This window comes from Monodon monoceros, unplaced genomic scaffold (assembly GCF_005190385.1).
Source record: "Monodon monoceros isolate NGI ecotype Baffin Bay Population unplaced genomic scaffold, NGI_Narwhal_1 Super_Scaffold_12, whole genome shotgun sequence".
In the NCBI taxonomy this organism is placed as follows: domain Eukaryota; kingdom Metazoa; phylum Chordata; class Mammalia; order Artiodactyla; family Monodontidae; genus Monodon; species Monodon monoceros.
The window spans coordinates 13,257,811-13,275,186 of NW_021703768.1; the positions used below are offsets into that span (position 1 = coordinate 13,257,811).

Sequence of the window (17,376 nt, forward strand, 5' to 3'; positions counted from 1 at the left end):
TCACAGGGTTGAGCAGTGGATTCAACACCAACAATGCCTGCCTCTGGACTTCCTGTGACCTGAGACTCTTACTCATTTTATTGACCATAATTTAGATTTGTTGTTAGTTATAGCTGGAACCATTCTCAACACACCAAGACGGCAATCAATGTAAACCCCCCTACTTGTCTTTTCCTTCCTAAAGTGAAACTTCAAACATGTTCCCAACTTGAATATTCTTTTAAAAATTTAAATTGCCATTGGCCAATCATTTACCTAATGTTTTTGACTGAGCAATAAACTTCTTCCACTTAGGGATCACCACAGGGTAGAAAGCCAGTCTGGCAGCCATGAACAAAAAATCCTTCAAAGTTCCATCAGCTTCAAGCTCAGATTCCAAAGTGGGGCTTGACCACCCCAAGAGCTGCCACATGGCTGCTCTCTTGAGCAGGGGGGTGAGGATTTTGACTCTAACATAAAGGGTGGAAAAGCAGGAAGATTCCTATATGCATCTCAATAAAGGGAAAGAACACTAATGCCTGCAGAGACATAAACATCATTCGACGACTCCCAGGCCCCTGAGATTTGCTAAAAAACCATGCCAGACATTGTAGGACTATCGTTCCTAATGGAAACTCAACCCAGAACGTCACAGACATGCAAGTTGAAGCAAAAGCTAGTGTGATGACAGAAATCCTATTACAGAGCAAGGGGTCAGCAAAATACATCCTGCAGGCCTACTACAGCCCAGCACATGTAATTTTTATGAGCTGAGATTGGTTTTTACATTTCTAAATGGTCGAAAGTAATTAAAAAAAGGATATCTTGTGACATGTGAAGATTACATAAAGTCTGAGTTTCAGTGTTCCTAAATAAAGCTTTATTGGAACACAGCCATGCTCATTCATTTATAACTTATATAGGCCTGCTTTCATGCCATAATGGCAGAGATGAGTGGTTACTATGAAGAGTATGTGGCTTACAAAGCCTTAACTATTTGCTATCTGGCCCTTTACAGAAAGCTTGCCCACCTAGGGCCTGAGCAGTGACTATTCCACAAGAAACATCAATAGTGTATGAAACCAACCTCAGATAAAAAGGCCAAAACAAGGAGGCAAGATTCTCTGTAACACAAAAAAGTCCCCCCAGTTTCTTAGGGGATCATGTGTTAAAATAACACTAAAAATTATACCAGTAATATATAATTTTGGAACACTTGAAAAATACTGAGAAGTAAGCAGAAGAAAATAAAAAATAGCCTTTAATCTTATCACCCATGATAACAACTGTTAATATTTGGGGTTTACTCTTCCAATATTATTCTGTGCATAAATATTTTTTTCTACAAAATTTGGCTGCATACACTGTATTAGTATTATTTCAGTGGTGATCGATAGGAAACCTATCTTAAATAGGCTTGAGCTATTAAAAAAAAAATGGGAGTAAGGGGAGTTTTTAGGCTCATGTAACTGCAAGACACAGGAGCATTTTGCTGCTGTGGGTACGGCTGAATTGAGGAGCTCAAACAATGAACTAGGGTTCTTTCTCCATCTCTTGGTTCCACTTCCTCCATATACATGTTAATATCATGCAGGGTTTTTCCTTATAGTGACAAAAGGGCTGAAAAAGTCCCCATTGCACCTTTAACCCACATAGTAACAATCCCTCCAGAAGGGAAGAGAGTTTCTTCTCCAAAAACAAACAAATATGTCTTTCCAGTGTCCATCAATATCTTTGACACGATGAGTTTTATTTGCTTCCTGATATGTAATCATTTAGATGCACCACAAGTTTTTAACTTTTTTTTTTTTTTTTAATTTGGCATGCGGGATCTTAGTTGTGGCATGCGGGATCGGTGCTCAGGCTTTTCATTGCGGTGCGCGGGCTTCTCTAGTTGCAGTGCAAAGGCTTCTCTCTAGTTGTGCTGCATGGGCTCCAGAGTGTGTGGGCTCAGTAGTTGTGGTGCAGGCTCTCTAGTTGTGGCGTGGGGGCCCTAGAGCACGCAGGCTCAGTAGGCGCACGGGCTCAGTTGCCCCCACGGCATGTGGGATCTTAATTCCCCGACCAGGGATCGAACCTGTGTCCCCTAGCATTGGAAGGCAGATTCTTAACCAGTGGACCACCAGGGAAGTCCCAAAATGCGCCACAAGTTTTTAAAACAACCTGTTGGAGGAAATCTTCATCTCACAATTATGATTACAGGATTAGATGGGATCTGAGAAATCATATCCAGTACATTCTATTCCTTTTACAGTAAAGGAAATTGAGACCTAGAATGGGTAAGCGATTTCCCATTATCTTTCAAGTAACTGATGATGGAGAGCCAAATCTAAATGTTTCCAAGGTTCAGTCTTTTCCAGCGGCTTTCTCTCTCTTTTTTTTTTTTTTTTGCGGTACGCGGGCCTCTCACTGTTGTGGCCTCTCCCGTTGCGGAGCACAGGCTCCGGACGCGCAGGCTCAGCAGCCATGGCTCACGGGCCCAGCCACTCCGCGGCACGTGGGATCTTCCCGGACTGGGGCACGAACCCGTGTCCTCTGCATCGGCAGGCGGACTCTCAACCACTGCGCCACCAGGGAAGCCCTCCAGCGGCTTTCTCTTAAAATGTCAACCCTGAAGCAAAATGTCAGGCTGGAAAAGCAGTCAACTAAAGGAGTGTGCGTGCCCAGGGAGCCTGAAAAATAAATGATTCAGAGCAATATGGTTTTCTTCCCTGCTCCTGGATTTACTTATGAAAGTGAGGGTGGCATGGGGGTAGACAAAGCCACAAAGGCTGCTGTTTGTCTGTTCCTTTTTAACTAAATATAAAAATATGCTTTGTTGGCTAGTCAGAGCTGCAAGCCCAGTAACACATCTAAAAGTTTTAGAGATCGTGCCTCTTCATGTATTTTCACTTAATCGTCAAATTATACAGCAAAATTGTTTTTTCATTTGTATATTTCATGTGGCGAGGCTCCTGCTGCCTCTGTAATCTCAAAGAGCTTACCAGGCATGAAAGAGGAGGTGCCAAGCTTCAGGAGACGAATTCGTTGACAAGGACCTCTGCGTCCTCAGAGCCCATTTGCAGAGAAAGAGAAGGAATCGATCTGCAGACTCACTGAGCCCAGCCAAGAGGAGGCAAGTGGGTGGCAAGCCCCTGAAGAGAGGCATGATTCCTACATTCTGTACTCTGCAAGGGCTCATGCAGTGTCCCCCAGACTTTGAGCAGGAGACCCAGGGGAGACTGAGATCTTGTCCCTGGCCTTGGGACCTCATGGTCAAGCGTGGGGAGATGAGTGCTGGGTGCAGTGGGAACACATGAGAGGGCAGTGGAGCCAGACTGCTAACTCATCATGGGGGTTCCAGCAGGCTTGAGCCGAATCTGGAAGGACCACTGGAGCCAGCCAGGTGAAAGCACACCCAGGGAGTGCAAAACACCAAGGTCAAAGGCCAGAGACCGTGAGCAAGCCCCGCTCTATGCAAACTGCAGGCAGGGCAGTTGTCAGGAATTTGGGAACAAGTGAAACCATCTAATTTGCTGGAAAAAAAAAAAAGGAAACACTAAGCTCTGGTAAGTTCTGGTCTGGACGTACACAAAATTGTGAAGTTCTTCTCCACACACACCACCCTCACATCCTTCAGTTCCCTTTATGGCTCTCAGCTGATCTCCTTTATCCCTCTTGCCAGCTCTTAGGCTCTCTTTGCACTCTCCTTAACAACCTCTGCTCTTAGTGGGAACCAAGGCTTGTTGACACTAAGGTGTGAATGACTGATAGGATAGTGTTGTAATTGAGTTGACTGATACTATTTTTACAGTAGACAAAATCCCAGACCAAGGAACACAGTTTAAACTGTTGCATGAGGCCCCAGCTGGGACAGTTTAAGGCTTCAGTGTCGGGAGTCACAGAAGCGCCTGCCAGTGCCCTCTGGGCAGCTTCAGGGTTCTTTAGACCTGCTTCTACTCCTGCCACGTTGGCCCCTCTCTCGAGGACTCTCCTGGTTTCTCTGCTGGTTTAGGCTTCACACCTTGGCTTCCCCATTCCTGCTTTGACCCTCTGGGTTTCTCAGCTTTGGCTGTGAAATGCCAGCTTGGGTCTTGGTCTCACACATTTGCTCTGCCTCATGCTGTGATGGTGGACATGGTGCATCTCAGCCAGGCCCTGGACTGGCATGTTGCAGGTGGACCAGGGTTCTCTGAGCCTCAGCTCATTCAGGAAAAAGAACAGACGTGGCTTTCAGGGAATCATTGAGTTCCTGAGAAGTGATTTTTTTTTTTTTTTTTTTTTTTAGGAGACACTTTCCATACGGCCCCAGAAACTGGGTTCAACTCTCACTGCCATTTACTAGCGGAATGACCTAGTTCCTCAGTTTCTTTGTCTGTATATTGGGAATAATAATAGTACATATCTCAAGTGGGGGTTGAATTAATACATGTGGAGCACTTAATAGAGGCCTGGCACTTCATGAGTGCTCGATTAAGCTCTACCGTCATCATCATCATTACCTGTTAACCTCTACGCACTGCCCTCTGTTAGAAAAGCTGACCCTACCTGATACAGTGCAGAACCGAAGTAAAGATAAGGGTCTCTCAAATTTTAATTTTTATAGATATCAACAGTGATGGCATAATGTTTTCAAAGACAATAAGTGGTCAAGGGACTTAAATGACATTTCTCCAAAGATAATGTACAAACGTCTAATAAGCACCTAAAAAATGCTCAACATCCCTAATCATTAGGAAAATGCAAGTCAAAACCACAGTAAAGGGCTTCCCTGGTGGCGCAGTGGTTGAGGGTCCGCCTGCCGATGCAGGGGACGCGGGTTCGTGCCCCGGTCCGGGAAGATCCCACACGCTGCAGAGCGGCTGGGCCCGTGAGCCACGGCCGCTGAGCCTGCGCGTCCGGAGCCTGTGCTCCGCAACGGGTGAGGCCACAACAGTGAGAGGCCCGCGTACCGCCAAAAAAAAAAAAGTTAAATGGTAAATTTTATGTTATGTATATTTTACCACCAAAAAGAAAGACAATGAATTTGGATAAGGACAGTTGGAAGTGAGTACAATTGGGAAAATTCCACTGATTCTTAGTAGTAAGTCCAATCATTGCCTTCACTCACACATTCGCTCGTTCTCATTCAATGAATACTGAATAAGTACCTTCCATGTGCAGGCACAATTCCTGGGGCAGGAATTACAGCAACCGACCAGCAACTTCTTTTGCAACCTCCCAGCTAGAGGAGGATATTTAACTAGAAGCCCGGCACGAAGCAAACTCTCAATAGAAATGAAGATTGCAATTATTGCCCAAAGGTGTAACGAGTTCCACTGTTCTCAGAACAAACGTCAACTTGTCCTAGCCTGAGGCCGATCCAGATGTGAATGAGTGACTCTTGAGTAACATGAAAAGTTTGGCATAGCAATGGAGAATACGTTTTGCAATGTCTTCAGGGGTTCTCGATATTCACATTCCATTCTCAGAGTTCAAATGGTCAAGAAAACTTTATGAAAACAAAAATTCTCAGAAAATATTTGCTATGCTTTATTGACCAGTGAGCCTCCCCCATCTTCCCCCACCCCTTTCTTTCTTCTGATGTGGACCATATCAGGCTTGTCCATGTGACTAACTGGAGTGAGTAGCCGTTGCCCCTGGCCACTCAGTCCAAACTCTCCAGCATCACAATCAAGCGATGTGCTTCTAGGCACAATGCTAGGCACTGACTTTGTCATCAGTTGTTCTAAGGTCAATATTTCCATGAGTTTAATAATATGTGTCAACATTTCAGCTGAGACAATTGCTACAGGCATCTTTGCTGAATGCAACCTTTATGAAAGTATGGCCTCACCCATTCAAAAATATTCAAGCTCTACATAATAGCTCCATGAAATCTGATTTTATTATACTGGGCTCAATGATAGTTATTTTTCTAGTGCAGCACCAGCCAGATAGTTTTTCTTTTAAGCCTGTGTATTCAAGATGTGATATAATGTAGAAGGCAAGAATGTGTGTTAGTAAAGGCCATAAAGGTTTGTCACAGTCTATATACAAAAAAAAAAAAAATTCAATCACTGAGCTAGACACTAAGGATTCTAGATCAGAATTCTTGCCCTTAAAAAGCTCACAATCCACGTTGATAAAAAAAGATCAATAGCCTCGTAACTGTTAAGACAGGTAGCAAAGCACACTTGGGTAGACCAGAAAGCCAATCAGAAATCTCTAGGTGTAGCCACATCCTCTATTTGATGAATAGTTATGTGGTGTTTATTATGTGCCAAGCATTACTCTAAGGGTTTGGGATATATTTAATTACTTCATCCTCATAACAATCCCATGAGGAAGGTACTCATTTGAGCTCCATTTTACAGATGAGGAAACTGAGGCACAAAAAGTTTAAATAATTGAGCAAGTCCATATGGCTAGTATGCAGCCAGGCCAGGCAGTCTGGTTCCAAGGTCTAGGTCTGTAAGTACCACACAAAGAGGCCTTCCACTCAGCTTTCAGAGTAACAGTAAACATTACAGCAAACCACGGGAACCCTGACTGTGAATTAATTGAAAGGATTTTAGGCTGAGTCCAAACAGCTGTGTTCATAAATTTTCTCTTGTGGGAGGAGGGGAAGTTACTGGCTCATTTGTTTTGTGGTTAAAGGACTCAAGAAAATTTTATTTTATTATATCACAAGAAATTAGCCCTGGTATTTTCAGCTTCTAAAATAGACAATTTATACTCATCACAGCTCATAACTTTGTTTAGGTTTAATTATACACAGCAATTTTAAGTCATTTACTTTGTATAACATGGCTCTATACATGCAAATCATAGTTTATGGCTGTGGAAAACTACCCCTCTAGGTTAAAATCTGACTTGGATAGAAGGGATTTTTTTTCTAAACCTGCAGCAGAGTTTGGGAACATTTCTTATTATCTTCTGTGAATCATGGGTTGCAGAATGGTGGGGTGGTTGAGAGATCAGACCTAGGTTCAAACTCTGCACCAGCATTTACTGAGCCTCAGTTTCCTCATCTGTAAACTGGAGATAACAATAGTACCTACCTTGGGACTTCCCTGGTAGTCCAGTGGTTGAGAATCCGCCCTTAATGCAGGGGATGTGGATTCGATCCCTGGTCTGGGAACTAAGATCCCACATGCTCCAGGCAACTAAACCTGGCCGCAACTAGAGAGAAGCCTGCAATGAAGAGCCCGCGTGCTGCAGTGAAGACCCAGCACAACAACAAGACAACCAATAGTACCTACCTCCTGGACCAGTGAGGATTAGGTGAAAAAATACGTAAAGTAAGACATAAAAGGATTACCAAAGTGCCTGGCCTGATGTCAGCTCTCAGTAAATGTCCAGCATTATATTAATTGCTGTTGCTCTGATTCAGAATTTTCCTGAAGTTGCCAAAGACCTGTGGGATCCTCTAATCATTTGCACTGAGACTCAGAGGGGGGAAGTGGTTACTTGCAGACATTGCCCTAAGTATACTGGAGCCACCTAAAATTCCAGGGTGTTTCCCACATCTTTCTTTAGTTATGGAATTTTTCAAAAGGTACCAAACCATGTCACATGCAAGTCTGTTTGTCTCTGGAGTTGTGTATATTGGAGAAGGAGGAAGTGTTCACCAAGATTTTAAGTTTCTTCCTTTTTCTTGTGAAAAAAAAAAGGTCATCTGACAAGGAAATCAGGGGTGAAAGAACCTTGTTGTGAGTGCATTTTATTGTTGGACTGTTTAATTTTACTATTCGCTACTGCCTTGTTTTTTCCTTTTGATAAACCACTTTAACAGATGATCAGCTTTGTCAATAACGCTCCTAATGTAAACTGAGTTCTAAGTGAGCACAACCCCGTTCTCCTGAGCCGGAGGGAAATCAAGATCAGGAAATCTGCCGAGTCTAGTGGAACAGGCCCTGGGTCAACAGCTGGATTCCAGTCTCGCCCACCCATAACCTTGACCGACCAGCGGTTTAACGTATGGGCCAGGGAAGGGAATGCTGTAACCTTGCCATGAGAGGAAAATGGGACCAGTCCCTCTCCCACACCATCTCACCCACCAGTCTTCCTTCCTTCCCACTCAGTGGGCCTTCGATATAAAGTGCCAGGGAGGTCGTAGGACCCGTCCAGGTGGAATCCCCAGGATGTTCCCCGAGAAGCGGCGTTTGCATCCCAGAAGTGTCTTTCCCACCCCCGCCCCGCGGAGTACCAGCGGCTCTGCGCAGCCCGGGCTGGCGACCCAGAAGGCGCAGAGACCCCGCCCACCCCGCAAGGCCCCGCCCTCTTGGTCCCCGCCTCCGGCCCCGCCGCGGCCTCCCATTGGTGGCCCGGTGTGTCAGTCGACCAGCGGGCTCCCGGGGCGGGAGCTCAGGCTGCGGTCCCCTGCCGGCGCCTCTATCGCACGCCAGCCGCCGGGAAGAAAGACGGGGCGCTGGCAGGCTGCCGCCGCGTCTGACAGACCCACCGGTCGAGGCTCCGCGCGCATCAGCAGCACGCGGCCGCCATGGCGGCGCGGAGGAGCCCCCCGCAGGAGCGGGAGCGGCAGCGACCTCGCGACTCCGCCGCAGGTGGGCCCGGGGCCCGGTGGGGCGGGGCGGGGGCCGCGGGCGCCCGGGAAGCGGTCTCCCCGCCGGCCGTCGGCGCAGCCCTGGGTTGGAAGGTTCGCGGCCCGCCATCCCAAGGGTGGGAGGTCCTGGGCGCCCTGCCCGGGGCGGGGAGGGGGACGGGCTGCAGGGTTTGGGGGGCCGTCGGGGGCGGGGGTCGCCCCTCAGTGAGGAACTGCGCCCTCGGGCCGAGGCAGCGAGCGACCCTCCGAGGCAGAGCTGGCGGGTTCCTGGAAAGAGAAAGCGGGTCCTGCGGGCTAGGATGCATTGCGGCGGCGTGAGGTGCCCCGGCAGCGGCTGGGGTCGGGCCCTGGCGCCCAGGAGCGCCGGTGTCTCCTTCTCGGTGTCCCCTCCGAGCCCTTGATTGTTGTCGGAGGGAAGTTGACGGGTTTCGCGCTTTGCTGGCAGAGGATGTGGCCGACACCTTCGCAGCGGTCGAGACTCGATGAGCAACAGAGAAAACTCTGGCTTTTGAAACAAAAAATGTCACCAGGGACAGGAGCGGCAGCACGGTATATGGCACAGGTGGCCGGGGTCGCCGCGCGCCGCCTGTGTCGCGGTGTCTCTGCCCTCTGCGTGCGTAGCGGGGCCCTCACCGGACGAGTGAAGGGTGCTTTCCTTCCCATGCTTTCAGCCCCAGGTCTGAGGAAGATGAGCTGCTTCTCAGTTTGGAGCACATTCCCGATTGTGTATTTCCCTGGAGGCCACCCGGGGGGTGAGAGCCCACTGATGAATTTGGGCAGCACGCCTGTTCCAGGTGCCGCAGCGTCAATGGGAAGTTCCTGGGACTGCTTCTGAGCCCGGATTCTTGGTCCCAGCAGGAGCTTTTGATTCACACAGCGAAGTGTCGGGTGTGGTGAAAACAGCCCGGTTCTAGGAGACAAGACATGAGTTCTAGACATCCTTTTGCCCAGGACTGCGGGCCTCGAAGCTTCTGGGTCCTGGTCCATAAAATGAGGGCACTGGGCTAGCTGATCCATAAAGTCCCTCCCAGTCTAGAATTCTGTGGTTGACGTATCTCCCATTCTCAAAAGTTTGGAGAATGAACTCCTTTTCAACCTTTCTGCACCTTGGATTCTTATAGAATTAGCCAAATATTTCCTGGGGGTGTATCCATCTGAACTTTTTCATATGTGATTTTCTTCCCTTCTCCCTGTGTTGTTTCGGCAGAGCAAAGCTGGAAGCGGAGGTGGGGCACAGCTGGGAAAAGCTGACTGGGGGGCGCGGAAGGGTATCTACTCTTGGCTTAATGTAATTGTCAGGAATTTTCCCTTCCACTGCACCAAGTTCAAGGTGTGCAGGCACTGTGAGCGCAGAGAGAATTCTTTCCTCAGCTCCAGCCTAAAGGGAAACATTTTCCTTCCTTAAAAAATAGTTTGAGGGCTTAGGAAAAGGAAAACCAACACTGCAATTGAAAACACATGCCCGCAACAGAGCCTACAAGAGAATGTTTACAACCAAGGGGTCCACAGTTGCTATTTTTTGCCAGCCTGTTTGTCACTTTTATACTTCTACTCTTACGCTGTGAGATGGATTAAATAGCAAATAAAATGTAAGTTTTAGCACCATGTGTTTTAGCTAAGTAGAAATTCTTGATTGGCACAATGACTGAATTTGAAAGTGACCTTTCACCTGGCTCCCCGGAGCAGGTGGGTGCTGTCCTATGTGTCTGCCGCCCCCAGCGTTGTCCCTGCCACAGTAGCAGTGGGTATTGGAGTTCTCTTCACGGTGCTGGATGCGGAGACACTGCCCATACATAGTCTTATGTAATCTCTACAACCACCGTCCTGTGATGCTCGGAATGGTCACGGAATTTCCTCAGAGTGTCCAGGTAGTAAGTGGTGCCGGGATTCAAGCCCTGGCAGCCTGGCTTCTCCCGCAGCACGTTCTAAACCATCGCCCGCTTCTGTCTCCTAAAACAGTCAGGCTTATACCTGGAAGCACTCTAGGTTCCAAGGGTACCTCATCACAGTTAAGCTGTTCTAAAGTAAAGTTGGCTTATCAACGTAATACCATTGTTGTTGCTCAAGGGAACTCACAGGTGTGTGCACGGGAGAAAAAGTCATCGTTATCGAGCTAAAACTTCCTACACGTGTGTTTCTTTATACGTGGCTCTGAAGTCTCTATGTACCATTTAAAGGAGTTAATGGACTAGTGTATCTGACCTTTCTCTCCTGCCCACTTGAATCCTCTGGTCCACGTTCAGTTACTTAGGACAATCTGTTCTCAAGACGGAGGTTATATACACATTTATTGATTTGTAATTAATTGAATGGAAGAACACTTAAATGTCATTTTACAGTAAGTCAAGAGGGAGAAGTTTTTGTTTATACACTCATTTTTCCAGTGATCTTTTGTTTTAGTCATACTCTATTCTTCTACTTTTTCATTTAACTGAGCCGGAATAGACATGCCATCATGTTTAAATAAGAGGAAGATAAAATGTTTATGTTCATTTCTAGGAGACTAAGGACGCTTGTCTGTTAGTACTGTTGCTGGGATTCCCAGGCAATAAACAACAATCCCAGAAACTGTAGCACGTAAGATGCTATGCTCAATAAACCTCTGAATTAAGAATTTAATAGTAAGTCTTCCATTGTTGATTTAACCAGGTGACTCTGACTTTGAGTTTACGTGGAACTGTTGGATGTTAGATACATAGTAATTTAAAACACCTTATTAGCTCTATCTCTGCTTGCCAGTGTTATTGATTTTTATTGAATATTAGTTAGGGTTAGTCTTCTGGCAGAGGGAGTAATAATGTATCGATAATTGGAAGTTAGCTTCTCAAGAGTCCTCTCGCAACTTAGAAGCAGAATCCCAGCCCGCTTCCCTGAGCACTGGCAGCTGCCCAGATACCTGGGTTTGGCCTCTTGGGTGGGGTCTGAGTGCCTGCGGCCCCCAGAGCCACAAGATGCCTTCCCGACCTGGCCTGGCCTGTGGAGCGCCTGCACTCCGGGTGGGCTCTGTGCCGTGGGCCCACCTCAGAGGTCAAGCTGGACGTCAGACGCTGAGGCCCAGGCGGCCAGAAGGGACCCAGAAGACCTGGGGGTCCCGGTCTCGGCCTGTCAGACAGGCTGTCCTGGAGGCACTGCCCAGATCTGGGGGGGCCAGGAGTGCAGGACCACGCCTACCCCTTTCTGTAAATCTTGTTAAATGTAAATCACATACAGCTGTCTTTTTCACTGGGGAAAAAAAAAAAAGTGTCCTGCCTTCTCGTGTGCCCATACAGTGGACCTGAGCTCCTGTTCCCCCCAGGCTTGAAGGGCCTCGTGGGCACAGGCGCCCGTTCCCAAGTGGCTCAGGAGCGGAGGTGGGTAGGGGCGCGGGCTTTGAACCTTGTGTGTCTCTCCCCTAAGCCGGGGCAGAGAAGGCTCCCCAGAGCGTCTTGTCTCCCAAGTTGAAGAGAAGTGGACTGAACTTCTTCACTGTGAAGAGAGAACCTTTCCCTGGGCCTTAGAGTGGCGCCAGGCACATCGTGGGTGTATTTGTTGATCTGCGACAAGAAGGCCTCAACTTTGCTGTGAGATCTCTAAAGTGACAGGAAAACAGTGCTCTGTGTCTTCCAAATCACCTGCCAGGATAGGTCGAAATGCTGTGGAAGAAGCAGAATGGCTGAGAGGACGGGAGAAGTGGAAGAGATGGCCAGCCAGGCCGGCGTGGGTGAGGACAGTCAGTCACCGTCCAGTTGTGAAGGGCTGAGTGGCGGACCCGATCATATCTGTGTCATTTTACTTGGTATTTAACAAATGAACTGGGAGTTCAGTTCGTAGCTAAGGCTGGCCTCGCACCTTGAAATGCCAACGTAGCCAATCGAATTATTAATATAAATGTTGGGTCCCTCCGTTTTGCACCTGAAGCAGTGCAAGCCTTGGGTGCATCGATTCCTTCCTCTGAAATAAAGAGAAAAATCTCTCAAACTGAGAGTTTATTAGATCAGTTTTATCCACGGTGTATCCCTCTCTTTTGTTTCTTAAACATTTGTTAAACTCAGTTTGGGATACTCAGCTGATTGTCATGACAGAGGACTGGTACAGCCACTGCTTATAGACCTACCTTGTACTGCACTGGTCCTCATGCTTGGATATTCCAGCATCTTCTCCCACATATACCTCATTGATTCATTCAAAGTGTGGAGCCTCTAACATGTGAAGGTGCAATTCTCCTTTCCGTCCCCACTCCCCCAGGCTCCTCAATCTTCCTCTTTTATTTCTTGCTGTCATTTAGAAACTGGGGTTCCACGCAAGCCCTTGCGGAAAAGGCTCTTTATCAGAATTCTGCTTTCAGGTCAGCTGGTGTAATAGACATGCAGACCTAAGCACGCATGTCTCAGGGGTGAAGTATTTGCTGGCATTTGTCAAGGTCTCATGTATCTTCTGTACACGCTCAGGCATCTTTCCTGTAGTGCAAGTTTTGAGTAATGTTTTGAGTTTAGTTGAACCTCGGTTGTTTCACAACTTCTTAAAATCCTGTGCCTGTACCACAACGTGACCATTCCACTAACATAACTCTGAAACATGTTAACATAAAGAGGCATTTGGAGGACAATGGCGCTGAGTGGCCTGGCCTCCTTGTGTTTGTTTATAGGGGAGGAAGCTGAGGTCCAGGTTGCTCGACTGTCTAGGACCAGACCTGGAGTTGAGTTCCTGACTCCCTGGGGCCTGCTCATTCCACTGCCCTGAAGCCATCCCACGAGGTGACCGCTTCACAGCCTCATTTCCTGCGTTATATTTACATGAGTGTATTTAAGGGAAGGGAAAACAAGAGTGGTGGCTCACCATTTCTTTATTTTCTTTTTTCTTTGCTTTTTTGTTTTTTTGCCATGCCACACGGCTTGTGGGACTTAGTTCCCCGACCAGGGATTGAATCCGCGCCCCCTGCAGTGGGAGTGTGGAGTCCTAACCACTGGACCGCCAGGGAATTCCCACATCATTTCTGACATGCATGTTAGAAGTCAGAAGGGACCAGCAAGAGAGAGGCTGTTAGGCAGGATTAGGTATGGTGGAATAACAGAACAGCCCCAAATAAGTGAAGTAAGTTTATTTCTTTTATGGCAAAGCTCAGACATGGCTCCCCAGGGCTGGAATGGGCTCCATAGTGTCAGAGGCCCAGGCTCCTTCCACTTTGTTTCCACCCTGCATGGGTTTCACGCCCACAGCTACTTCCTGATCCAAGATGGCTGCTGAATGTCAGTTATCACACCTACATTCCAGCTAGTAGGGAGGAGGGAGGGCAAGGAGTACACACTCCTCTCAACAGAACCTTTTGAAAACTGCCCATAACACTTCTTGGCCAGAATTCACTTACATGGCTCTACCCAGCACGTAGGGAAGGTGGAATGTAGCCTTTATTCTGAGTAGCTAGGTATCCAGCCAAAGTCAGGATTCTATTCCTGTGGAAGAAGAGAGAACAGATACTGGGGTTGACCGGCAGTCTCTGTCGTGGAGACAGTGGACTGGATTCTGACTACATCGATTCATTTCATTTATTCAACAAATATTTATTAACTATCTACCATGTTTCTAGGGACCAGGAAAGCAGAGAGAAAACAGACACAGTCCCAGTCCTTAAGGCATTTACCTACACAGGGAGACAGACACTAATCAAACACAAACACAGTTGTATAAACTGTGATGAGTGCTGTGAAGGAAAAGGACACCGTGTGCTGTGAGAGAGTGTAGCAGGGATTTGACCAAGCCTGGGGGTTGGGATTGGGTCAGAGAAGCTTGGCCCCAGGAAGTGACATTTGAGCTGAGAGCTGGAGAATGAGTACAGTGAAGAGTATTCCAGATGAGGGAAGAGCATGGGCAAAGGCAGGCCGAGAGGCAAGAGTGAGCCCTGATGGAGGAACTGAGGGCCGCCAGTCATCTTGGAGCCAGAGGAAGAGGTGAGAGAATAGGGAAGGGTCAGGGTCAGACCAAGGGGGACCCTGGAGGCGGGCTGAGCACCCGTCCTGGTTTGCCTGGGACCAAGGATGTCCTCAGACGAGGAGCTTTTCAGCACTAAAACTGGAGGAGTCCCAGGCAAGCCAGGAGGAGTTGGTCAACCTCCCCGGAGGTCACATTAGTAGTTGGGTTCCTTGATTATTAATTTCAGCAAAGTCCTTTTTTAGGTAGGCATAGATCCCAGCCTTGGAAAACTAGCAACTGACTAGTAAAAGTAGCCCCACCCTGGCCAAAGGGAAAGAGACACAAAACACAGGCAGCACGTACTTGTAGCTGGATTACATGACCAGTGAGACTTTATCTGGCATGATTTCCCCTAAGGGTGATTTTGGAAATCAATTGGTGATAGTATATTTGAGCTAACAGAAACAGCCGAGGGTGGAGGAAGCCCTGACTCCGGAGCAGTGTGTCTCATCGCCAGTGATACATTGGAATCACCTGGGAACTAAAGAAAAGACCGGGGCCCAGCCAATAAATAGATTCTCCACAGGTAGAGCCAGGGCAAGGATGGTTCCCTCTCGGTGGCAGTGCCTCCCAGGCTTTGGTTCTGCTTGAATCGCTGGGGATCTTGTAGAACACAGATTCTGCTTCCATGGGGCCCGAGGATTGTCTTTCTAAGTGCCCAGCTGGTAAGTATGTCGCTGTCAATAGACTTTGAGTACAATGCTCTATAATGTTTGGCGAGTTTGTTTGGAAGCCTCTGGTTTCTTTTCAGGGGAGCAGATCTGAAGGACCACGTAAAGGTAGGTGGGTCCGCGAGGGGTAGAGACTAGGGGAGGAGGACAGGGGGCCTGCGCCCTGGGCTCCCATCAGTGGTGGGCCCAGCCCGACTTCTCAGTTGGTTCCACCAGTGGCTGGGGTTACGTGGTGAGGCTGGTCCCTGGTTATGGGAAAACCAGCTCTCCGAGGCCTGTGGCTGGGATGGTGCAATAGGCATTGCCCCATTACTCTCTTACTTGTTTAGAGGCCTTTCCAGATGACTCCACTGGCTGCCAGGATGTGGGTCTTTCCTATAAGTAAGAAAAGCCAGAAAGATTTTTGAATAGGAGATGACACGTCCATTGAATGTAAAAAAAGATACAAAAAACAAACCAACAAAACACACACACCATTGGCTTCAGAGCGGAAAATGGCGGAGAAGGGAAGCCAATTAGAAGGATGAGCAACCACTAGCGACAGAGGCCAAATGATTCTGATTAATGGAAAAATCACTGCAGCGAAAGTGGCTTGTCTCAGGGTGTACCTTATTTCTCTCTTGGTCACATGTTCATAAATGATCTATTTTGGGATGTGGAAGACAAGCTTAATTTTTAAAGGCCTAAGAGTTGAGACAGGGACAGAGCACCACGGAAGCCATGACAGGTCAGAGCAGTGAACCAAGCCCAGTAACGTGAAATTTAGCAGGGCTGTGTGTCAGCTCCTGGGTCGAAAAAGCACAGAGCTTGCACACGCGATCTGGATAACCCCTTGCTTCCCTTCCCAGGTTCTGAACTAACTGAAAGGTGGACGTGGAAGTCAGGGATTTTTAAAATGTTGGCTCGGTGATAAAATCCCTATGTCTTAGTCATATGGCCAGATGGGCTTGCAGGCAGTGCCTGAGCTGTACTCTCCCCTCAAAGGTCAGGCCTCCCTCCCAGAGAGACAGCAGCCCCAAGGGCACCTCTCGGCAGGCAGGCAGATCCTAGTGGAGAGGAGGGGGCTAAGCTGAGCACAGGGTCTTACACCTGCCATCAGGTAAGTCTCCCTCCCTCAAGAAAGAGGAAGAGGAGAGGGTAGAGGGGTGGAGGTCAGCACCAGATCTCCAGGACAGTTCTTCCACCTGGAGGTTTGAGGATAGTGGGATGATAGCACCTTTTCTCTCTCCCCCTTCAGCAGATGGGGAGATGTGCTCCAGCAACAGGTCTAAACGGCTTTAGGTTGATGGCAGGCTGAATACTAATACAATCGCAGGCTGCATTAGTGTGAATGTATCATCTAGACAGAGTCTGGCCAACCACGGCCCATGGGCCAGATCTGTCCCACTCAGTTTTTATATGGCCTGTGACCTATGAATGGTTTTTACATTTTTTAATGGTTGGAAAAAAGATCAAAAGAAGAATACCATTTCCTGACATGTGAAACTTATATGAAATTCAAATTTCAGCGTCCGTAAAAAACTTTTCTTGGAACACCACAGTACCCGCTTGTACTGTCTGATGGCTGCTTCCCCTCTGTCGGGGACGATCTGAGTGGATGGGACGGAGACCAGACGGCTGGCAGTGCCGAAAATACTCTCTGACCCCACACAGAAAACTTGCTGACTCCCGATGGAGCATGAAGAAGTGGTTACGTGGTTGAATTCTCTCCCGCTTGGTCACACGCAGGACAGTGTGTTCTGACCTGCGGCCTCACTCTGAGTGTGGGGTGGGTCCCGAGAAGAGTGACCGGGCTGGTGAAGAGACTACCCCCTGCCCCTCGCCACCAAATCATGTCAAGTGAGGCCTGGTGGAGAGAAGGGGGAGTGTCTGATCTAGAAGAGAAAAAGGCACAGTGGGAATGACAGCTGCCTTCCGAGTTCATGCTTATTAATTATTTTGAATTCTTGGAAGAGAATTACTCAGGAAGGGCAGTTGTGTAGTTAATTCAAAGGGCACTGACCTTGAGTCAGAACATGTGGGTTCAAGTTCAGGCTTCTGCTTGCTTTCTCTGGGCTTCAAAGATGAAGTGTGCGTGTGACAGCTCATCAGGTGGCCAGGTCCACAGTGAATTAAGCTTCAGCTTTCACCTCAAAAGTGCTTTCCAGCCAGTGGGGGACACAGTCATGAATCCACTGAACCGGAACCCACCTGCAGTGTGGACAGCGTGTGTGTGTGTGTGTGTGTGTGTGTGTGTGTGTGTGTGTGTGTGTG

General features: G+C 48.0%; 1 protein-coding gene across 2 annotated transcripts in view; it reads left to right on the top strand.

Annotated features, from left to right (window-relative positions):
- The first annotated feature begins 8,322 nt into the window (after positions 1-8,322).
- Positions 8,323-17,376, top strand: part of OTULINL (OTU deubiquitinase with linear linkage specificity like) — a 21,763-nt gene continuing 12,709 nt past the window's right edge. For both annotated transcript variants that reach the window (XM_029216678.1, XM_029216679.1), the window contains exon 1: positions 8,323-8,507. In XM_029216678.1, the coding sequence (XP_029072511.1) occupies positions 8,444-8,507 (64 nt within the window). In that variant the 5' untranslated portion in view covers positions 8,323-8,443. The remainder of the gene's footprint in view (positions 8,508-17,376) is intronic.